Source organism: Buteo buteo, chromosome 5, assembly GCF_964188355.1.
Source record: "Buteo buteo chromosome 5, bButBut1.hap1.1, whole genome shotgun sequence".
NCBI lineage: Eukaryota > Metazoa > Chordata > Aves > Accipitriformes > Accipitridae > Buteo > Buteo buteo.
In genome coordinates, this window is record NC_134175.1 from 24,825,861 (window position 1) to 24,850,549 (window position 24,689).

The 24,689-nt window shown below is 37.8% G+C and overlaps 1 protein-coding gene across 4 annotated transcripts; it reads left to right on the forward strand.

Annotated features, from left to right (window-relative positions):
- The first annotated feature begins 2,376 nt into the window (after positions 1 to 2,376).
- On the forward strand, positions 2,377 to 24,657 carry CMKLR2 (chemerin chemokine-like receptor 2). Of its 4 annotated transcripts, XM_075028244.1 has the most exons (5): positions 2,377 to 2,391; positions 6,278 to 6,390; positions 6,926 to 7,140; positions 9,587 to 9,729; positions 20,517 to 24,655. In XM_075028244.1, the coding sequence occupies exon 5, from the start codon at positions 20,533 to 20,535 to the stop codon at positions 21,583 to 21,585; it is 1,053 nt and encodes a 350-aa protein (XP_074884345.1). In that variant the 5' UTR covers positions 2,377 to 2,391; positions 6,278 to 6,390; positions 6,926 to 7,140; positions 9,587 to 9,729; positions 20,517 to 20,532; the 3' UTR covers positions 21,586 to 24,655. The 4 variants fall into 4 exon arrangements, with proteins under 4 accessions (XP_074884345.1, XP_074884344.1, XP_074884346.1 ...); XM_075028243.1 differs by lacking the exon at positions 2,377 to 2,391 and having other exon boundaries at positions 4,970 to 6,390; XM_075028245.1 differs by lacking the exons at positions 2,377 to 2,391; positions 6,278 to 6,390; positions 6,926 to 7,140; positions 9,587 to 9,729 and adding an exon at positions 12,177 to 12,675 and having other exon boundaries at positions 20,517 to 24,656.
- The last annotated feature ends 32 nt before the right edge of the window (positions 24,658 to 24,689 follow it).

Consider the following 24,689-nt stretch of genomic DNA (forward strand, 5'->3'; position numbering starts at 1 on the left):
CTTAGATTGTGCAAGGCAGGGGGGCGGATCTTGAATGCACCATAATACAGAAAATGTATTGGAGGCTGCTGTAAAAAGGCGCTGTTGTGTGATTATGAAACCATAGCTTAGAAATGTCCACCCACGCTGAACAAGTAATTGAACGTGAATCTCAAATGGCAGAACAGCAGGAAAAGACTTTAGGAGGGGACTATCTTAGTTGCTGTTGAATTCTTTTGATATGTACATAGATAGAAATATGTTTTTATTGCCAAATAATAAGTACTTAATACAGAACTAAAGTTGCCTGGTGATATTTTGTTGCCTGGTATAATACAGAACTTGGCAAAACTGGAACTCATTTAAAAAAAAGGTTCCCCCTAGGAACCTACTCCTCACATATGTGCAGGAACACTGAGCAGGGCTGACAAACTTCCTTTCCCCTTTTAAAAATTGTTCTCTCTCCTGGTCTAAGCGTCAGACTTTTTTCTCTTTGCCGGTATCTATACTTGTCTATTCAATTTCCATCAACTGTCCCCTACAGGTTTCACTGCTTTGCTTTCTACTTTTGCTTTGATTTGCTGTTTGTCCATTTCCGTTGGCCAAATATATTGCAACCTTATACCTATGAAAAACATTAACAAAAATTGATAAAGGTGAACAGCAGCTATTTTCCTAAAAAGAGTCACAAATTTCTTCCAACAGTTGGGTTCAGATTGCAAAGAGAGAATGTGACAAAAGAAAAACAAGGTTGGTGAAACTAGCTGGCAGAAAGCTCTTGCCTAGATTTTTAGTTTGTTGCGTATCTGCTTTGTACATTCTAATTTTAAAAGCCTAATTTATCATTAAATTGTTGTTTTGGTAAAATTCGTCAGAGCATCTGAGCTAAGCATTGACTGACTGACAGCAGTTGAGGGCTGGGGTTTGAGCCATGGAGAGAGTACTTTTGCCAAATGTCCACGACAATGGATTGCTAGATCTAGCCTGGATTCTAACAAGCACTGCAACTTTCAAGACAGTCTGAGCACATGTGTAGATTTTATAGCACTTCACATTCTGAGTAAGCTTGGGAAAGGAGGATCTTTTCAACTTTATAGCAGAAGGGATGTTCCGTAATGCCTGGCACTATGTTAAAACCTTTAATTACTAAGTGTAAAATTTTCTTAAAAGAATTTTGTTGTCTTTCTCTGAACAATCTGATGCTGGCCACTGCCCAACATCAGATATCAGATGAATGGAGCAATGATCTGATCTTCTATGGTATTTCAACTTTTTCCATTTAATGTCAGTTCAGTTACATTTAATAAGAAAGGGTTTCAAAGTGAAAGAAAAGAATTCCTCATCTGTGTAAAAGGCAAGGATAATCTCTTCTCCAAACAGAGCTTCTTGTTTTCTTTGGTCTGCTTTACTTAGACTGTTTGCTGGGGTTGGCAGGTTGCATATTTTCTCTGTTATAAGCATTTTTCTGATTTTTAAATGAAAAATATGTTTTTTAAAAATAATAATGATCTCTTATTTACTTTGGTATGGCACTGGAATTAAATGCAAGCCAAAAAGAAAATAAAAGAAAGAGTCTTATCTTACAAGAAGGCAAACTTACGGGCATTCTGCACTTTCTCACTATGTAAAACTGAGCTTTCTTTTTTTGTGTAGTACTCAAGGTTTTATAAATTTTATAATAAGAGCTTTACCTGACTTAACAATAAAAACATCCTCAATATATTGGATATCAGCTTAACCCCCAAACTTAAGGGATAGTCTAAAGCTTGTTCTTTCTATTTTTCATTCTCTTGCCAGAATTACCTTCTTAAGATTAAAAAATTGCAACTTAAATTATAATTTTAATTGCTTAATCATTTAAACAACCAAAAAGCTTAGCAGTTGTGTTATAATTGAAACATGATTGGATAGTGACCAAGGAAGAAGTTTAAAATACCTTTTTAACTGAGAGGATTATAAAAAGCATTTTTTAAATGCATGGACCAAGAATTTTTTCCTAAAAATATTATTTTACTTTCATGTAATCAGATCTTTCATTCTTAAAAGGTTACTGGAAGTACTTCACCATTTGAATATTTTTGCATATGTTATTAGAAGCAAATCATCCCTAAGCCTTTTTTTGACTATTATTTGAAGGCTGTGCTGCTGCTTTCATGGGGTTATATTTTCTGAGTTTGTGGGGTTTACACTTCTTTTTTTTGCACTAAAATTGTTCTCAATAATGTATTTCTGTATACGTGTACTTTGGAGAATACAGATATTTTGATTCTAATAGTGCTGAGCAAAATTCTGAGATACGCTGATCACAGAGCATTTTATTACTGCTGTTACAGCTGCTGTTGCTGTTTGTTTGCTGGCAGGTCATCCAGAAAGAACAGCTGATGAGACAACTCTAATGTGTCACTTTAAACAGTATGGCTACAAAATTTATCCAAATACGGTATTTTCAGAAAGTTTCTGCTTGATGGGCTACTAATAATGTTCTTACATTGCATTTCAAATCCATACCCTAGCATTGCTGCAATTGTTTTGAATCTGTCCATTAGCTTAAATTAACATGTTTTTAGTGCTTTCTGTTCTAAAAGAAAATGCAAGGAAATTAAATCAGCAGGTGAGAGGTTTGTATGCCATGGCTCTAACACTGCATGAAATTTTTCTTTACTGGACCAGGTCCAACTGTGCTGTACCTAAGACAACATGGAGAAAACGTGGTCTCCATGTCCAGATAGCCCTCTTGCGGAGCACAGTAAAATTCGCTTGAGTTAAAGCAAAGGGGAAACTCGTCTCCGGATCCTTTTTCCTGTTTGTAACCTGAAAGAGCAGTCTGCTTTCAGAGAACACGTCTTTCATCATAAAATGCTGAATAGTTTACTGTTACATTCACGGTCACTTCTGTTTTCTGTTAATGATTGTTCAGTCAGTTCATCCCTCTGAAACAGCTATGCCTGTTTTTTTAGGGAAGTGACACAAAGAAAAGGTCTAGGTCAGGAAGTAGGTTGGGGGTTGCCTGTAGATGACTGCTCATGAATTGCAGGATATTCTTTGAACTTCATGTTGTGCATGGAATTTTTTTAGCTTAAAAAATAACAGTCCCTTAGAATTGCTGAATTCTATTTGCCATTGTTTCATATTTATTTTCAAAAATAACACTGATTTTTAAATTGTCTGATTGATATAGTCAGATCGACCCTTGAGAATTGGCTAAGTTTTCAAGTATATTTGTTCATTACCAAATTATTTGGAAATATACGATAATTTCTGACATGTATGTGCTAGAAAATGCAGTGGAAAGTCATAAAGGGACTCCATCTCCCCATGCTGAAGGGAGCTCTACAACCCGAGGGCCTTCAGCTATGGAACAGAAAGACTAATAGGTTCTTGTATTAACTGTGGTCAGATAACATGACTGAAACACTTAGAATTATTTTCATCTGCATGGCAAAATGTTTTGATTAGCATGTTTTAAACCATCCTTTTTATTATTATATAAAGGTACAAAATTAATGTGGATTTTTTAATCAGATGTTAATGTGAGAGTCTTTAAATATTTTAAATAAGTATAGTAGATGACTATTACTCCCTTCTAGCCTACCTTACATCCTGTTGTAGTAGGAACTCCAAAGCATTTTTGCAAAAGTAAATATTAATTCCCACTTCTCCAGCAGGGAATAATGTATTTCTGATACAAAGAGGTAATTTTCTCAAAGCTTCTTGGACGGTTATTAATTCTGTTTTTTAAAGATTTTTCAAGCTTCCAGAAGTTGAGAACCTGCCTTGGCCCCTCAGAATATTCTGAATTAGAAGTTTGTATCTATAAATTTCGGTGGAAACTGTTGTGGTTTTAAATAGATGCAGACGAATGTAAGGTGATCCCGAATGTAAAATATCTCTACAGCTTCCTTGTCTGTAGTGTAATTTGTAGGAGTCGGGGAGTTCCAAATATATATACTATTATGTTGAGTCACTGGATGTTCTGCAGTCAATTTAAGATGGGGTCAAAATGTATTCCCAAGGTAGTTAAGTAAGCGTTATTTTCCTCTGCATTGGCTGTTCTAAATCGTGTTAATTTTTTTCAGTGTTCCCACAATAAACCACATAAGATATTTTCTAACATCTGAGAGCAAGCAGACTCTCTACCTTGCTTTACCCTGGGAATAATTTAAAGAAAGATTTCTTTATCTTATTCAGGAACGAAGCAGAAGGTTAAACAAGAGAAGTTTTGGTTTTTTTCCAAGGACAAAACTTAATTTTAGACTAGCAATGCTGATAAGCAAAAACATCAGCTTTTGGAAAAAAACTCTTTCTCTCATAGTTTGAAAATATAGAGACTTTTTCATGGAAAACTTTGAAAAGAGAGAAAGAGAACTTTTGAACAAAAAGCCTTTTATTTGATTTGTGTTTCTTCAGCATTTCATATACTATTACTGAAACTGCAGTAGTTCTTTGGATCAGAGTTTAATCTCTCTCTTTTCTGGTCCATCAGTAAAACCAGAAGTCTCTTCCATGTTGTTGGATGTTCTGTGTTTCTAATACTGAAGTAATGAGTGTTCAGTTTCTGGTTTGCACCCAAGCTACATAATAATTCCCCTTTGCCTAGTTTCCATCTTGAAATGGAGAAGTGGATGTTTCCTTCTCCACAACCCCTTCTCCTTTTGCAGGGGATTAGAAGGCCTTTTCAATCTCCCTGTTTGTAGTGTTTAAGACCAGGTCTATCACAGTGAGCACAATAGTCTAGCTGCAGAATAGCGAGGGACTGGAACTTGTAATTGTCTCCTCCCTGTGGATCTGCTTGTTTTGTCTGTTGTTGATCATGACAAGCTTCAACAACTTAGCTGTGAATTGTTAATAAATGAATGCAGAACATGAAACTTAAATACCTCTTGGGTCATTGTATGTAACACCATAATATAATCCTATTTAAACTGTGGATTTGGGGTTTTAATCAAAAGACCTATTACATAAAAGATGGATGACTGAATCTCCAGAGTTTATACTTTGAATGAAGAATAAGAGCTCAGTTCTTTGAAAGAATAGGTGTAGGCAGCTGAAATCCTGAAGACGTGTGGCTCAGGTTCATCTCTGTGCTTCAGGTTTCTGTGAACCTAGGCTGGTTAGGCTTTGGGCAGGTTTTGAGACATCTGACCCAATCTGTAAGTTGTAAATTAGATGCATAACAGTAAATTCTGGCTTCCCTTTTGAGGGCTTCCCTCCTAAGACCTCTTGAAGTGACTCTGTAGTTCCTGGTAATTTGTGAGGTGAAAAAGTACAAATTGGTTAATCCCTATAGCAGTACTAAAGATTGTGAAATATGTAGTGAAACAACTATAGTTTGCATAGCCACATTTTTGTTTCTGTAATCTCTGTAGTTCTCTCTGAAATTATTTTTTCCAAACGCTGGCATTCCTTTGTACAGGAGGAGACAGCACTTTGGCTAAAATGGAAAAATACTGTTGTTAAGTTGGCTATTCAATGACTATAATCTTTAGCACTCGGTGACATATCAGAAGGTTTGTTGTTAAGACACGCTCTGAAAATTCTGTGGCTTTCAAGTGTTATCTGAGCAGCAGCTATAATCTCTTTTTTTATTGCCATATGAATACAAAATTTGAATAGCTGTGGTCTGAAAGTTATGTAGAAAATCATTCCTAGTTATTTGCGAAAAATGAGAAAAAATGCAAGTATAAAAGCAAAATCTACGGGGAAAAAAAAAGACTATTTCTAATAGTATTTTTTCCAGGTATCATTCTTCGTAATAAAAAATATATCTTTTTCTTTCCCTTCCTTGTAAATTATTCTCCAATATTCATGATTTCATAGAATGTAACACCCTGCTGACTTTGTTTGTAGGAGTTACATGATGTGCTGCTTTTAAAGATCCTGCTCGAACTTCTATGTATATACACTCATATATATATACACATATAGCAATTCATTTTTATGTTTGTGTGTTTTGACCTGACTAAAGTAATAGATGGATGAAGGATTTTGACTTCTGCAGAATTACTGAATTTCTTTAACACATTATACATGAAAATCTTCAGATTTCTAATATCAGCATAGAAAGAGGATGTGGACCTGCCTAAATGAGCCAAGCCTCCCATCATCAGGCGGTTTGGTTTAAATGTGTCGCTGAAGAGTTTTGTCGTAGTTGCTGACTATGGTATATAGTGGGCACTTAAACCACAAGTAAACATTACAGCTTTACCAAAAGGATAGGCATGAATAGTCATTCGTTTCACAGGAAGGGAGGGAATAACCCTTTTCCTGATTGTCAGGTAGTTAAACTCTGTCTTTCCAGAGTGGGTTTTAATCGATGAGGTGTTAATTCAAACAATGAGGACAAAGGAGAAGTGAAGATTTTTTTTATTTTTTTTTAAAGAACAGAACTGTAAACAGCTGAATCCTCCAAAGGTAAGTAGTTTCTTTCTTGTGTTGTTCTGCTTAAATTAACCCTGAGAAAAACTAAATACCTTTTGTTTGACCTAATTTGCAAATTTATGGTTGGTACAACTTAATTGAATTAATGCACATTGAATTTAGTCTGGAGTGTTAGTGCTGAGATTATCTGCACACACTAATAGGCATCTTGATAAGATCCGGTGGTCCCAGCAGTGGGAAATAATTATCAGAACTAGGAAATAATTATCAGAACTGTCAGGCAATTGTTGGTAATCCAGGTAAATTAAACCTACTTTGTTTTTGTTGATTGCTTTGTAATTTGTGCTTTGGTTAATACTGGTAAAGTATTTCTGAGGGTTTTTCCCCTATATCTTTTTTCCATACGTCCTCTGCCTTTGTTTTGTTTTATAGGCTTAAAAATACCACAAAGCACTAGAAGTGCTTTTAAAACTCATTTGCTTTTCAGTAGACCTAGTTTATTCACTGCTGGACAACCCAATATCTATTATTTGTATGAAAATGCTCTCCTTTGTTCTTTTTCCATCAGATATAAAATAGTACTTCTCTGCTCTGCAAGTCCCACATGCAGTGTATGTTCATGAATGTAGGTCTGTCTTCAGTATAGCTCTGGCATATTGCCATACTTAATGTAGAGTGAAAACTGCAAGACTTCATTAACTTACCCTGTTGGAAAAGCACAAATGACATGGCAAAATAAAATACAACTTCCAAGTAGAAAAAGAAGACATGGAAGCAAACAAGGTACCTTTTTGTTTTCATTTTCTTCCAAGCATATAACTTCCACAAAATTATCTGAAAAGATCACACTTGTAAAATTATATCAATGGTTAATGCGTTGCATGAAAGTGTATATTAAAAAGCCTTGTAATTTAGTAGTCAACCATTCCAGTTTTACTGTGTCTGAGCATAGAAGGAACTAAAACAAGGAAAGGTTTAGGGCCCAAGCTTACATTCTTCAGGGACTTATGACTCCCACTGTGGTTAATCAAAACTGTAGAAGAATAAAATGCTGTATTTAGCTCTAAACAGAAAACAAAATCCTTTCAGATTAAATGCAATTTTGTCTGTAAAATTCTGTTCTCTTTTTTTTTTTTTCTCCCAGATACATTACATATGCTGGTTATACTGTGCAAATTGGGTAGCTGCTCATCAGAGCAAAAGTCCCTTTCAATTGAAAAGGAGCAAATGTAGGTAGGACAGATTGGTAGAAAATTCTTTTAAATACAGTAATCTGCTGTTCTTGGAAAAAAAATCTCATTGCTATGAAAGCTTGTCTTCACAAAATGTCTTCTGGGTCCTTAGCAGTTGTGATTTCATATTTGGTACAGTGGTGGGAAGGGTGAGGAAAATTGCTGTGTGAAGTTTAATCCTCCTTTGGTTCTGAAGGATGGAGGGGTTGAACTATCATCCCCAGTACATGTTAGAGGAGTCCCAAGCCTGCTTTAGTTTATGCTGAAGGAAACAGACCCTTAAGGACAATTCCTCACTACCGCAAAATGGCTAGAATCCATTGCACTCTCCAGAATGCTCCCTTCACCAAGAAGGTGAAGAGCATCCGGCAAATGTGTGACTCTACTTTGCTTGCTGAGGTTTTTCTCTTTTACTGTAGATCGTGTGTGAGGGTTATCTACCCAATAATTTTGTCTTTTGTCCTACCAAAACAGTACTGAGCAAGCCCTTGAATTAACTGCCTTACAATAGCTGCATTTGGCAAGTACCTAGAGACATACAGACCAGACCCGTGCCATTACAAGCAAAAAAACCTTGGCAGATTGGCTGTTAAATGGTGCCTATATTTACCCTATCCCAATATTTACAGAAGAAGATAACTGCTATTAAAAGAGCTTTTATCAGTGAAGGTTCACCAATCAGTTACCTAGAGAAAACAGAAAATCTTTAAAATGCAAGAAATAAACAAGTGAGGTGCCAAATTATGAGGTCCTTGGGTCTTTCCATACTTTCTCCTCAGCCAAACACCCTATTCTTCTCCTATGTCATACATTCACAAGACTCATGCCCCCCTGTCCTTTTGTCGTGGTCTAGGGCTGTGTCCCACTGTAGCATAATCTCTGTACTCCTTTCATTCGTAGCTTTTCCCCGTCATGTACAGGTTACCAGCATTTTAAGTTTTATTGGCAGAACAGGAAGAGCTGTCATGGAGGAAAGATAAAGCAGGGTAGTTTTGCTGGAAGGAGTTTTTGGTTCCTGTTAAGAGAATCTGTGATCTGTGGACCATAAAAAAGGTGCTTAAAACTGGTAGCCTTGCTAACCAGATGCTGAAATTTCAGGTTTGCTGCTTCTCACGAAGCACTTCTGTCTTCCATGGGTTTTTTTGTTTATTTCTTCCTAATCGTCACTGGAATTGATAGAGTTGATATCTGGGAAATTTGGAATAGACTGTATTAAATCAGTGTTGAACATTTTACATGTTTTGTATTCATGACAGAGGAGTACCACTGTTAGATTATTGCTTCCACTAGAAAATTTGATTTTTGGTAAGGGTAGACTGACATGATCAGCTGATTTTAAAATGGTATGACGAGTGTGGTATCATCAGAGTCGGGTGAGCTATGGTGTGTAGATAACTAGTGAAATAATATTCCCATTTTACTGAGAAACTAAGCAACATGAAGATGAGGCCTGGTCACAAAAACTCAGCGGTCCCTTTACAGAACTGGGAATCCAGCCAAGTCTCCTAAAACCCAGTTCAAATTTCAGACCAGTGTTGCACTGACTGACAGACAGAGGCACTAATTTGTGATGTTTTGTGGAGCTCACTCCTCTCTTACACAAAAGGAGATTAATCTACTAATCATAAATACAAAATGAATGTATCTCACCATACGGTTACAAAATTATGCTTTCAGTGTGACTTTTTAAGCATTTTTCTGCTCTCAACATTATTTTCTATACACCAGAGTGCTTACAAAGAAATACTGTTCAACCTCTTCTCTGTGTAACAAAAAGCAGCCTACAACTGTAAGGTCTCTTTCCATTCATCAGCTACCACATCTGTTGCTTGCTTGGACACTGACCAAAATGATTCATTCACATGTCTAATTTATTTTTGGTGAAATACTGGGATTATACAGAAAGGCAATATTTCAAAACTGGGTCTAGAAAACCAAGGGAAGTTGGAAACAACTTCCTCAGCTGAAAACAAACACAGTGCTATATCATTCTGCAGCTTTATTAGAAGGAAGGCAGTAGCCAAGTGAAGCAGCTGGAGTCACACTGAAGTCACTCTGAACTCTGCAGATCATTCTTCCTTCTGCTGCAGAGCTCACATCCCTGATTTACAGTGCGTTTCATTCCAAAGAGCTAAACAAGGTAGGTCAATCTCTCTGTTACGTTTTAAATCTTTCCCTCCCTTCTAAATAATGTGTTTCTATAGCTACAACACCACTTGCAGGCAAATCCTGTAAGATAGTGTAGCATATACTGGCTAAAAGCTTTTTGGAAGAAAAACTGTGATACTCATTTATTTCAAAGATTATTTTGAACCACCCCTGCAGCAAGATAAGATATAAAATTATGTGTGAATTTAATTTTTAATGACTTTTGTATGTGTTTATACACACTTCAAGGACTCTTTTATCCTGTCAGAGAATGGTAAGTGACCTTGACTTAAATCTCTCCCCCTCCCCTGCCACCTCCCCTTGTGTGTTGGTTTTAATTTTTTTATTTGCTTAGGGATAGTAGGTCTCCTGTAGCTATAGCAACTCCCAGTATTATTAGAAATAAGTACATCAGTTCTTATCTGAACAGATTCTAGAACTGAAACTGGAAAATCATTTCAATTTAAGTAGCAGATTAATAAAATAATTCTGAAGAATTACAGCCTTGCAGAATTAAAAAAGGCTTCTCTGATCCAAGCTGGCAGGTGTGTGTGTTTTCCCTAACCACTGTGGAATAAGGTAGGATGTGGATCTAGCTTTCATTAAGTGCATGGGAGCATGTTTCTTAGGAATTGACAAGAAGATCTGAAGCCTTATATACTACTGCACAGTGAGGCAGGGCTAGATTCCACCTCCTGTTCAGACTTAGTGATAACCATGTCATTGTCACCTGTAGCCTTTCTAAATGTGATCTTGCAAAGCCAAACAATATCCTAGACCTGGTTTTGTATATTTACAGAAGTTTTATAGATCATCTGTGAATTAAAACACATTTACTTTCTAGCTGAATAAAATTATATTACTGGATAATTTTAAATGTGTATTAATTCATAGCTAAGGAGATGAGAGTGAGGGAGGGTACGTCATGGTAAAGGAATTTGTCGAACCAGGTTTGTAGAAACTGATTCAGGATTAACTTGCTTATGACTGCTTACTTTCACTAGCATCGTATTCTTGTTTTGCCTCAGCTGAACTATGAAATGCAAATATTTTGATAACCCAATTTACTTTTGTTTAATGTCATTACAGCTTCTGCTCAAATGTAAAACATTATCAACCACTTATGCCAGGCAGACAGGATAGAGGTCCTACCAAGTTTACTTTAATCTTAGGTATTTTATATATGCTATGAGTGATATTAAAGTCCACTTCTATTGCACTTAGAATCTCTTTGAGTGTGGCATAGTGGAAGTTATTTGACTGTGGAGAATGAATTTATAGTTAGATTCTCTAATTGCCTTTGTGGAAAGGGATTATAAGTGAGGGAAACTCTACGTAAGGATTCCTAGGCAGGATTTGACTACAGATTTTTACTGCACCAGTGGGGGAAGAGGAAAACTGTTCATGATAATAATGCAATTTGTATGTACTATACATTATAAATTCTTCCTTTTCATTCTAAGAATTTCTTTCTCTGCTGACAACCCAATGAGCAACTTCTGAAATGCTGTTAGATTTGTGTTTCTTTCTGACAGACTGATAGAGGAAAATTGATACTTGTTTCCTAATAAAGCCATTTGCCTTAAAGAATTTTCTTCTCCTTATGTTTCTTAAAAGCCACTTGAAGTTTGTGATCTGTTCTTAGATATTAATTTTTTATTAATAACTGTACTATTCTAAGTACTAAGCAGCTATTTTTGCAGAGGACTGTAGTCTGTTGAATGGTCTTGTTATTTGCTTATTTATTCATTTTGTCTTTTGGAATGTGCCAACAGTTCAACTGTCTCTTACTGGGGTGGCTGGTTGTCTGGCTAATTTTCACTCATTATTTCTGATAATGGTTTGATTTGTGTTCATTCAATCTGAAGCTAGCAGTTTTCACAACAGTGCAGGGCTTTGTTGTTGCTGGCTTTGCAAAAGCAAGCTGAGTGGGAGGAACAGTTTCTCATGGCCTCTTACCAGAAGAAGGGATTACAGTGACTCGAGTGGGCAGTGTCCAAGAGACATTTGGTTTTAGAAGGGAAGGTGTCATCATGCACAGATCAAGTCTCCCACACTTGCTACTACTTTTACAGTGTGCTTGAGGCTCCTGAGACAAAAAAAAAAGTGTCCTCAAAAGAAGCATATAGTACTTCCAGGGGAGCTCAGCTAATTCTGTGCTCTTTATATCTTCAATATGTTCCAGAGGTTGAGGGCCTGGAGATGGAGCAAAAAGCCCTGTATCAGCCCACAGCTGCTCTTTTCCAGAGAGAATTCTTGCTGGCTTGTTGCAGCTCTTTTACACCTGGCCTGCCATTTTACTGCATTACAACTCTTTAGATGAACTGAACAGACCTGCTGCAGATACAATACTTTTTTCATTAGTTGGCACAAAGGGAAATTAACAAAACCCATTGCTACAAGCCAGGTTTGTTTGCAAGGCTTACCTGCAAAGGCCAGCACTCTAGAAGTCTCCAGTCCTTGTCAGGGACATTAGCTGGCAAAGAGTTTGCTGCCTTCTACTTCTCTTCCCCAGCCCAGGCTCCCTTGTCCCTTTTTGATACTGCTCAAAGGCAGTATTTCAAGAATCACAAGGCACAAGTATGAAGAAACAGCACCTTTTCCCTCTATTCACAAAAGATATTTGTCTCTTCAGTCTTTTGGCAAGATCTGAATTCTGCCTCCAACTCTACCTTTGAACCTACTATTTGGCTTTGGGCAAGGTACTTCGGTTCCTTTCCCTACTCTTCTTGTGTCTGTTTATTCTGTTTAATTATAAACAAGGCAGGAATTGTCTCTCATTATGTGCTTACACTGACTAGATCCAGTGGGGCTTTGATCTCAAAGATTAGGGCGTTTGGGTACTTTCCCAACATAAAATACTTGCTTCTTTCAGCAAGAGTGAGCCTGGCACAGTTTTATTCTCTTCTGAAGCTGCCTAGATGAGAGAGAGAAAGTGGTGAGTAGTAACTTCTGTACCATCAATGTAATATCACTTTCTACACTCCTATTTCTTCTATCTAGTGATCCTCTTTTAATGAGCTCAGCCCCACATCATTTTAATGAGACGTTTTGGAAATGTTAAGAATCATTGTCCATTTAAGAAAACTGAGTAACGTGTTGTTGAGGCCCTAAACTCTTAACTGAGGGTGTTGCACCGTATCTGGTGGAGTCAAGTGAGAAGTGATTTGCAAAGGTAATATGGGAAGCCTGTAAAACCAGTATTTCCAAGCTCCTAATTTAACACCTTAATCATAAGCGCAATCTATTCTTATCAGTGCTAGGGAGTGTTCCCAATGCCATAGTAGGGAGACAGATAGATATCCAGCCCTCCTGAAATTGTATTAACAATATGATTTTTTTCAGTTTTACAGGAATACAGGCAGTGCTTATTTTAGACTTGATCTTAAAGTAAATAAAAGAGCCTTGTATGAGTAGGAATGTTAGAGTAACACTGATACAGAAGTAGACATGCTTAAACTACTGTACACAGTGATCCTAGTATATTAACTGTGAGGACAAAATAAAGTATGTTATCAGCTGGAATGTTTTGGTTATATACTAGCCATGTTTTGGAATTGGATGTTCCGATACACTCATGTAAGAGTATGTGTCAAAAGTAATATAACCATAGCAATATTACAATTGTGCTAGAAGAAACTGCTGATGTAGATTTAATGAGCAGCAGAATAAACAGATAATTTAGAGGGCAGTACATAACTAAGCATACTGTTAGAAGTGACTGGGAAATTAATATGTGAAATAGAATAAGATATAAGAAGACATGTTTGAGGAATAAGTTATGTTGCTAATTTTCTCTGGGGTTAGCTCTTAACTCTTCTTGTTAAAAGGACTTTAAGTATTACAGATTGTAAGCTATTTTTTAATCTGTTATTTGATAGAGATTTTGTATCTTGTTGGAGACAGTTGTTTTTTTTTCTGTAATGACCTGTTGTTACCCTGCAGTAACTTTAGAATGGCTGTTATCTAACATGTTTAATTGGCCTTAATCAGTCTGCTGAGACAACAGTTGATAGTCTAAAGGAAATCTCTGCATTCACTCTTTATTCTCTGCTCTCACTTTGCTACTTCCTGTTAGGAGTGAGCTGTGGTTAAAGCATGTATTTGCTGAAGGAGTACAACCATTTAAAAAACATGCTCAGAGCTGCATGATCATGTAATGGTCATATGAATGCTAGTCAAACTCTTCTGTCATCACAAATACATGAAAAATGTAAAAAGCTATGCTTGATTAGAAATACAAGCATTCATTATCTTAACAATCCAGTCACTGTGAAGCTGAGGCACTTAAAAATTTTAAATCGGGTATCTCCATTACTTTAGGCGTGTAGTTATTATGGTGGCTTATAGCCAAAGAAAATACTGCTGGCATTTGTAGAGGAATAGAAAACATGTGAAATTTCCCTGGAACAATACTTCATTAGTGTGCATATCTTACATGCTGAGGACACAGCCAATATGATATATGGTGTACCTGCTTGGCTTTGTCATCTGAGAGGTGTGCTTAATGGCCCTGAGGTATGTCCTGGGCCTGCAGAGACAGATCATATATGACAAGCAAATGGTGGAGATCCATGTTTCGTTTCTTTTCAGCATAGAGCAAACAGGCCAGAATCTGCAAGGGCTGCCCAGGTAGGTGCTGGCTCCCTCCATCACAGTGGGCATGACAGCACAGGGGAGAGCCTCTCTTCAGGAAGGGGAAGGTCTCCTAGAGGTGAAGCTGTGGTTTCTCCACTCCGTCACGACTGAGGGGACAGTGTTATGTTTAAGAAAGGAGGATAAGACTGTGGTTGAACCACTAGGCAGGGACTCTAGGTTTAGCACCTGGTTCTATCAGAGACTTCCTGTAGATCATTCTCAGCCTTCTCGTCTGTAAACCAGACTGACGATACTTCTCACTTGAGTCCATATTCACTAAGGGTTATGAATACTGAGGTGTTATGACTGGCTATGTAAATACTTCAGCAGTGCTGACACGTAGAATATAAGACCATATTTTAAATCTCAGGTGGCACTGTGTACCTAAACTTCTATTTTCACCTACTTGTAAGAATGCTTTGGTTCCCCCCCCCGCCCCAGAATGGGGCTGCTTGAAGTGTTTCACAGATATCACTTGTCTGTAGTATTTGTTGTCACATGACAGACTTGCAGTGGTTACGGCACTCCTTACATTCAAAAGGAATATTAAAAAAATATATTTCTACTTTTACGTATATCAATAGAATGGAATAAGAACAGAAGAAGTGCTAACTACAAAGTTGCCAAGTGCCCCCCCGCCCAGTGCATAACATCTGAGTTTCTTTGTCTTCTTTGGAGATGGAAGTCTTGGTGCTTGCAATCAGCACGAAAATAAATCATTTTTGATGATATGCAGTGGCTGCTTGCAGACATTTATGAGTTACCTGATTGTGGAAATGGTATGCTGCTCAATTTCAGCCGTTGTCTGGATGATTTGTTATATTCAGGCCAGGCCTACTGTAGGTACCTTTCCTATTACAGCAGCATTATTTAGATATAAAGTTGGGTTTTGCATTTGTTGTTTAACAGTTCTGTGGCAGCAAAAGTGCTGGTCTGAAATCATTGCTTTACCAGTATTAACTGAATCTGCTTTATAAGCGTTTGTTAATCCCGCTGTAGCACTCACTTTGTGTGAAAAGTTATGAGGCTATTATCTGGTCAAATGACTTCAATACCACAGATGAAGTGGTGTGTTATGACTAACAGGGTCATGTTTGGCCTTGCTCAAAGTTGGTTTTGGCATAAATTTTATGAGATGTCTAGCTAGTACATTATGTATACATTTCTAACACTGCTTCACTGAGAGGTGTGATGGAGAATTATGGTTATTTGCATTCTTGTCTTGTCTGCTAAAACAAATACATCTATATCATGGCTTGAAAAGGTTTCCAGTCATATATCACATCTATTATGACCCATTCTATGGGTTGTTATGACCCATCCTTGAATTCAGGATGGCTTACAAAATAATTTTGTTACCATATGTCTAATGACCATTAAAATGATAGCCAAGAGATAGGTGTTTGTGTATGTGTCTGTGAAAGAGAAAACACACACACAAGCCTTGATTCTGCTTTTGTGTATACTAGCTTAAAGTGCTCATTTCCTAGTAGCTTTGTCTGCAGGCCCAGCTTTAAGTTTAAATTATAGCATAGCTATGATTTAATTTTGTAGTATGGGTGTATCGGGCACTTCCTGCTATAGGAATTCTACGTGGAGGCAAGTGGTCATCTTGGCTTTGTTCTTTTGAGGTAGAAATATGAATCTATGACAGTTCGTAATCTCATCAGTATTCCTTGTGATTTTTAGGATCTTTTCTTATGTCTTTGTAATATACTTGCCAGAAATATGTATATACCTCTAACAAACTTGCTCAGCCTTCTGTGTTTTGAACTTTACAGATAAACTACTTGGTGAATTTCATGTTTATGTTTTTGAAGCTAGATAAATTCAAAATTTAGCACCTCAAAAGTTCCAAGAAATTTTTTTGAGGGCTCTCAAATGAATTCAATATCCAAACAAACTTGCTGAGACACACTATGACAAGTAGACTTTAGGTGACCTTTTGAGGAACTAGTTGTTTTCCAACATTTGACTCTTGCAAATGACAAAAGTTGAAGTGAATCAATCAAATACACTTTCCTTTAGCCATAGATCATACACATGGAATGTGATACGCTCCAAATTACTCATACAGACATTAAAAGGAGGGTTTGTGTAATATATTCCCTCTATGAAGTTAACTGTTGAGACAGCCAACTCTGCAAACCATAATTTTCCTATTAAGTCAGGACCCACTGTTGTGACCTCTGAAATCAATTTAGCTGGCCAGAGGCTCTGAGCACTGTTTATCACACTGAACAAACAGATCTTGGGACTACTGCTCAAATATTTGTGTTAACATTCAGCTAACATAGGCAATGAATAAGCTCTTCCCTTGGACCTCTCTGTAAATTTTGAAAGTAATGAGGACCAAATGTGAGACAGAGGTTGTGTGGGCTCTAGCCCAAACATGTGGCATAAACTAGCAGTGTAATTAAGTTGGATCCTAACTTGTGTGGTGCCCAGAGAACTCTGAACCCTCAGGAAGACTTTGCATCAAGTGAAGTGAGTAGGAATTGCAACTGTTTTGTTTGTTTTCTCCTATTTTAGACTGAAAACCCAATAATTTTAATTCCAAAGCCATTCCACTGACCTCAGGGCTGAGGCGTGGAGAGGTCAAATGACTTCCCCTGGTCAAACAGGATGCATGTGGCATAGCCATGAACAGAGTCCAAAGTACTAGTCCCATGTCATAACCGTAAGGGCATTCTTAGGGTGACAAAAGCTGTTCTGTTTTAAGCAGATCAAATCATTTGTCCAAGTTGTCATTATGGCTCAACTTTATGAAATACTGTAATGGTGGCAGAGAAAAAAAACTCTAGGTACTTGTAGTAAAAAAACTATGAATGTGTCAATTGAGATCCGATTCTGTAATTCCCTGCTGAAGTTCAGAGAAAGATAATTCATGTAGCACATGGCAAAGTCTCTTCCCAGCAGTTCTGTGGCTTTGTATTTTAGAAATATTTCCTAACGATCTATGTTTCTTGGTAATTCTGTTTTCTGTCCTGGGATCTAAAATGTACTAGCACCAAGTGCCAGCCTGTGATATTCCTATGAAGTCATTTACTAACTAACTTTTATTTTACAGAAGGGGACAGGAAATGAAACCTCCTGGTCAAATGTTCTGAAACCTATTTGCTTAAAATTAAGCGACTATATTCATAATCAAGCAACTGAATCAAGGAGGCTCAGTTTTCAGAGCTACTTGTGACCTCAGCAAACAGGAACAGACTCCAGTCAAACAACTGCTGAGCATACACTTTACACAGGCTGTTTACTATTAAATAAAAAAAAAAAAAAGACAACATGAAGTCTAAACTTGGTTATATTCATCCGTATGCAATACAACACTGTTCTGTAACCTGTGGCTGCCCCCAAGTCCTATTGCCAGGCCTCTAACCACACTATCCTGTTTACTGAAAAATATTTTCCTCACTCTAGATCTTTTTTGCAACCCTGGACCAGCAGGGACCGAGCCAGTAAACTGCACCAAACCTCCCTTACCCTTTCTAGCAGTTGGCCTGAAAGCCAAGTGGAAACTGCTGGCAAAAAGTCTTGTTTTCTCTATTAAGCCTCTGTTTGCAGACAGGTTCATGAGACTCTTTCCAGTCTGGAAATTAGACCATTTGTCAAAGATCATACAGGAAATCAATGACAGAATAAGGAATAGAATTAGATTTCTTCACTTTCAAGACCTAGACTTGAACTGCAAGACAGTTCTGACTCTGAAAGTCTATTAATAAATCAAAACCAAACTCATGTATTTGAGACTATGCATGTCTCAAGAACACAAGGAAACATCCCTGCTGAATGATGGTTAACGTTTATCCCAGAAGAAAAAATCTGGGTCCTTATTGATGTAAACCAGCATAGCACCATTGACAATCCCCTACCGCTTATCTTTTTCAGGGCAGGGCTTACCACTATGAGTCCTGTTATAGAAGTGCTTCATCTATGTGGGTGTCAGAGGTAAAAGTTTCTGGGCTTTGCAAATGTAATTGTCAGTCTTTGCTGAGCCCAAGTCATAGAGATGCCCTTCAGCATCTGTGCACTAGGAGCAATGGCAAGCAATGTTCCTCCTGCTTTTTTGCCCCCACTGCTAAAGAGTTACTGCATTGGAAGACTAGGACTTAGAGATAGGGAAAAATACAAACTTGGAAAAATAATTGCATTGTAAAGGTGTGCCTCTTCAATGGAGGAGTTTTAAACTACAGGAGGCTTGGTAGATATTTGGTATTTATTTAGATATGTTTTCTTTCTCCTGCTATACTTCATCTTTGAAATTCTAAACATAAAATTAACATTGTTGGGCAGTAGGGAAATGTTTGTTATTGTCATTATGTTTTTTTAGCACCATTAGGAAAAAAAAAAAGTATTTGGGAGCAAATGTTTGAATCCAAGTATTTTTGTGTTGTGCTAGCTCTTGAGAAATGTAAACGCATAATTAATTAGTGACTGGAACACAGGATGTTAATCAGAAAGAGTCTGAAAATTTGGATTTTTTTTGTTTAATTGCATAAATTTGATTTGAAGGTATAGTCCTGTATATAGACAAAGACCCTTAAAAATCCAGTTATTAACCTGACTGTCCTCTGAAACTGTCCAAATGTAATGTTGTTCCAGATGTTAGTGGTACTGCTCCCTGTTTATACTATTTCTCAGCAGCTGTTAAGCTATTTGAAAAAATGACTCAGATGGGTGGTACTGGTATTTGATGCAGAATCTACCCCCACGGGGCATGTAATTACATAAAATTATATTTATTGGGCTTCATTTATCAGGACAGCAAACCAAATAACATTCCTTCAGCCTGATGTAAATTACAAAGGGCAAATGTTATCATAGCCTCTTGACAGAACAGGCTGTATTGACTGTTACTAGATTTTTTTTTTTATCAAGAGATATAAAATCACACGACTTCTTTTTTTTCTTTTTTCCCCTTTGTCTATCCACCTACAAATGAGAAATCTAATCCTGCTAATGTGTGTGCACATGCATATCTTCACTTGTGTGAGTAATCCTTTCAAAATAAGTGAACTACTTTTTCTGCAGGAAAGGTATGTCCATGAATACAAGCTTGCAGATGTGGTTCTGCAGGCAGTGTACTCTGGAGACCCCTGTCCTGTTGTCCTTAGTGTGCTAAAATGAATGGACTTACAGGAATGCAGGCCTGGGTTCCAAAAGTGGGCAGGCTGAATTTCAGTTTCTGAATCGAGCTAGCGCTCAGAAGTGTACTGGTGAGCTCATCTGTAGTACAGCTAATGGGCTGGTCGCATCCTGCTCTCAGGGACAGGTTTTAGTGCAGCTGAGTCCAGCCAGACAATATAACATAACAGAATTTAGCAGAATATTTGTTTTGACCATGGCAGATGCTTCTGTCAGGCTGTGGCCATCTTTGTTGTGCTGCAGCATTGTCTGCACTGTGGAATGGACACATAACTTTGGAGTGCTTTTTCCTCTTCAACCTCTCTTTGCTATCTGTTTTCCCATTCATTTCTTTTTTTCTGGGTTTTTCTTTTGGTTTATATTTTCCTTCCCCTCCGCCCCCCTGCCTCCCTCCCACGCTCTTCCTTTGGCATTTTAGAAGAAAATTCCTATGTGAAAAATCATGTGTACTTGTAAGTTCCAGAAGCTTTTGCAACAGAAAAAAACTGAGACTGTTGTTCTGTCTTAAAGAAAAAAGGAGACACACATATTTTCATCTATAGCTCTTACAGCATGTCTTACTCTCCTGGGAAGCTTTATTTTCTTTCATCTATTACCTGTTTCTCAGCTTACTAGTGGAATAATACTGCAATTGTATGTATTGTCCCTGAAATATGTTCTGTATGTTTCCTTCTCTACATCCTTTGCTGTGTTAAGGAAATCTAATACATTGAATGTGTCTGAAAACCAGCATTCCTTGATACAAAGATAGATACATCATAGAGAGGAGTAAACCCATGAACTTTCAGTTGCTGGGGAAATCAGTGTCTGTGACCAAAATACTCCACAAGCTTGGTGCTAGCAACTGACAGCTAAACAGTGATAGATATGTGAAACTAAGTCAATGATTTGGGATTTTTTTTAATGACCAAGAATGTAAAGGAATTGCAGGTTACTATTTGCAGTGCAGTAAAACATTTCTGCTTTGACTCTTCCATTTCTTTTCTTCCCTAGAAAGCAACTGTGCAACATGACATTTGAAGATTTTGAGAACTACTCTTACTTCTACGACCTGCCTGAGGAAGATGAATCACCCCAGTCCTCCCTCAGCATTGCCCATATGATTTCCCTTTCCTTTTACAGTGTGGCATTTCTGCTGGGAGTGCCAGGTAATGCCATCGTCATCTGGTTTATGGGCTTTAAGTGGGATAAATCTGTTTCTACACTTTGGTTCCTCAATCTGGCCATTGCAGATTTCATTTTTGTTCTCTTCCTGCCGCTCTATATTACATACGTTGCAATGGGCTTCCACTGGCCTTTTGGGAAGTGGCTCTGCAAAATGAACTCGTTCATTGCACTACTTAATATGTTTGCCAGTGTTTTCTTCCTGACGTTCATCAGCCTTGACCGCTACATTCGCCTAGTCCACCCAGTCTTTTCCTACAAGTATCGGACTGTAAGGAACACCCTCATTCTTAGTGGAATCATTTGGATGTCAGCTGCAGTTATCGGTGGCCCTGCCTTATACTTTAGAGACACAGCTACAGTTCTCAACAATGTCACCATTTGCTACAACAACTTCCATGTGCATGACAGAGAACTTATCTTGCTGACACATCACATTCTCATTTGGGTGAGGCTTGCATTCGGTTACCTCTTTCCTCTACTGACCATGGTCATTTGCTACTCATTGCTGATTGTCAAAGTGAAGAGGAGAACTGTATTGACTTCCAGCAGGCTTTTCTGGACCATCATTGCTGTAGTTGTAGCTTTTTTTGTTTGCTGGACGCCATATCACATATTCAGCATTGTGGAGCTGTCTGCTCACCATGATGAAAACTTGCATGACTTACTGCAGGATGGCATTCCCCTCTCCACTGGCCTTGGTTTCATCAACAGTTGCCTCAATCCAATTCTCTATGTTCTAATTAGCAAAAAGTTCCAGGCCCAGGTCAAGACAACAGTCTCTGAGGTGCTGAAATTGGCACTGTGGGAGGTGAGCCGCTCAGGAACTGTCAGCGAGCAGCTGTGGAGCTCGGACAACACCCATGCGCCCGTGCGCTATTGTGAAACTGCTCAGTGACTGCTCTTGTCACCATCCCTCTCCAAAACAGCTGACAGGAGATTTGGAGGTATTCTTGACTTCACATCTGCCAGTCAGATGTGCATCTTTGCAGATACAGTTTTATGTAAACAGCTGGCTTAATTACACTTGCTGCTTTCCTTGAAAGGTTTTTAAAGGACACATCATTTGGGTGTGGTGTACTTGCAATGCATACACAGCCTGAACTGAAAGTTGTCAGCATAAGTGGAATTGCTCTAATGGGGTTTTTGATCAGGAATGGTGTTGTAATCCAGTTGTGTTGTTGCGATTCCATACCTCGTTGATATCAATAGAGCACATAATAAAAATATTCCTCCTTGCTGTCACTGATAACACTCTTGATTGAGGCATTCTCATCGAAGAGGTTGTGGCCATATATCAATGGGTCATGAGTCTCCTGATTGTCTAGTATTGCCTTAAGTAGGAATCACTTAGCTACATCCCAGCTAAGCAAAGATATCTGTGGCTCCACTCTGCGGTTGGAGAAGAATCCCAAGACAGGGAACACTGAATCACTGCCTTCTCTTGTCAAAAAAGAAGAATATGGAAATAAATTCTGTTTTTTCCCAGTGCTCTTTTGTCTTGTACTCAAACCTAAGACAGGAGCTCCTGTGTTTCCTGGTCACTTATTCTTGTGCTTTTAGCACCAATTGGGTGCAAAATACTGAGCAGATGTTTCATATAGGTATTAGGTTCCTCTGAAAAGTGCAAAGAATTAGTGAAATGGTTTCTGACAGAAGCTGAGATTAAAGGCCCCCACCACACTTGTTCTTTTTCTGTTTAAACTTCCAGGCTCAAAGAGGTTTACAACTATCAGTTGCTCTTTATTGCTCTGTCAAACAAAGGTAAAGAAATAATGTAACATTTTGTTTGCCTTAATGCCAATCTTCAAAAAATGGGCAGAGTGAATTAAATAATAGTCTGTTGCAAGTCTGGAGCCAAATTTGGATGACTTTACCAAATGAGAGGCAATGAGTACATCCAGGAAATGGAGTCCACTCCCATAAGAAAGATGAAGTAGTCCCAGTTATGCTGTATTCTGTTCCAACTTGTTGCTTGCTGTAGAATCACACATGCATCAATGCAGACATATATGCTGAGTGGACCAATTTATGATGCAATACCACATAACTTAAAGAGTTGAATGTAGGATAAAACTCCACTAGAAGTAAAAGCATAAAGCTTTGGGTAAATTTGAACAGGTTTTTCCTTGTTATTGGCCTAGGTATACAGAGTAAAACTGCCTTTCAAATAATCTACCTAGTTCCTATGACCTGCCAACACACATAAGCAGCACTTACACTGCAATTGAGGCCTTATATGTAAATATATTTGCTTTTGTATAAAATATATATTTATATATGCATGCATAAGCACATCCAGTATTGGTAGCTGTACAAATAGAAACAGTCTGACTGTGGTCTGTAACTGTTCCTTTGGGCTCTGGTTTGAGAGTTTGGGAGAGTCAGGCAGAATCAGTGGAATTTCAATGTATTTCAGTTTGGACTGGAAAGTTGGTAAGCAGCATTCTTCCTTTGAGTCATTTGCTGCCTGGTACATAGAGACTCATCATAGTATTTTGGCACAGTGCTGCTGAATGTGCCCAAATCAAACATTTTGCAGTTTTTCTTCGCATGTTCCCTGACATCTTTCTAAGAATGATGTATTAGTACTACTCTCCTGACTGTACTCCAAGTGAAGTAATAAATTTTTGTAGTTCCAAAGAGTATGTTCATTTGCTTTTCTCAGCAGCAATACACAGTGACTGTCCATTCTTAGAACAGCTCCTTCTCAAAGATTTCGGAAGATGTAAGCAAGCCCTGACCCTTTCTACTACAGGCATTAAAGTTTATGTCAGCTTTCTTCTTGCATGTCAGCTATGTGAGCACACATATTGCTATATACTGTAAAGAGATTGATTTTCAACTGAAAGAACATATATATGCTGTCTTGCATAAATTATCGAAGCCTCCCCTGAAGTAGACAACAGAGATACAGAATAGAATTGAATAGGGCTGAAGTCAGTCCTGTTCTGTGGAATTAAGTGGATTAACAATTTTGCAATATAACTACTACCTCATTCACATCAGGATCAGTTACAGAATTATCTCCAAATCATTTCTGCAAGAGTAATGTGTGGAAGATACCTGAACAAAACAGATAACTCTCTAAGTTTCTGTTTCCAAAACACCACCAACAGTTCTGTGCTGCTTGGACTCGGGAATGCTCATTCAACCCACCACAGTGGAAAAAAAGCCAGACGAGGGGGATCTCTCTTATCATGCTAAAAGATACTATAGAAAACCACTTCATAGGAAGTAACTCTCTGATCAACCATTCATTCAAGAAAAATAGCTATTGACATTTCATAATAGACAGGTTCTGGTTACTTACTCTTACCTGCTTCCTGAACAGTTTGTACTTCTGCACATTGTTATGTAGGTTAGTTTGTAACCAATACTTTGTTGAAACTGTTTTCCCAGTATTTGTACGTATCTCATATTTAAGTTCTAGAACTTTCTGGTGATCTTTCTGTTATGCGGTGCACTTGGGATAGAAGTGTCTCATTTACTCCAAGATGCTTATTTTTCACAGGCATGATGGCACAGTAATATACCAGCACATAACCAAATACTACACAAAACCCCCTGACGTAGATATATGTGGATTCTGTGGAATTCTCTTGCCCACATGCCCATCTACTTTGTAACTGGGGAGACTGTGCTCTCTAGCTTTTTTTTGGTTTGTTTCTACGCAGCAAGTTTCCTTCTAACATCAGGACCAAAAAAAAAAAAACCAAATGAAATGCTAACAACTGAAGAGTTTGTGCATGCATGCTTCACATAAATGAAACACACATAAAAATCCAGTCTGGCAGGTGAGATGGATAGCCTATAGTGCTGTATTTTAGCAAAGTTACAGTCTATTTTACCCACCTACAATTTTATCCACTTACAGATTTAATTTCAAGGTCAAGGAAACAGTTTAAAGGCAAGAAGCACATTGAACAGGAGGTCAGAAACAGTGATGGCCAAGGATAATAAAAATTACATTTTTGTGGCAGAATGTTTATTTCATTTTTT

Coding starts and splice junctions, on each gene's coding strand:
- CMKLR2 (XM_075028246.1), top strand. CDS start 14,245: ATGGCCCTGAGGTATGTCCTGGGCCTGCAGAGACAGATCATATATGAC. Junction 14,370..20,516: donor AATCTGCAAGGGCTGCCCAG/GTAGGTGCTGGC, acceptor TTTCTTCCCTAG/AAAGCAACTGTGCAACATGA.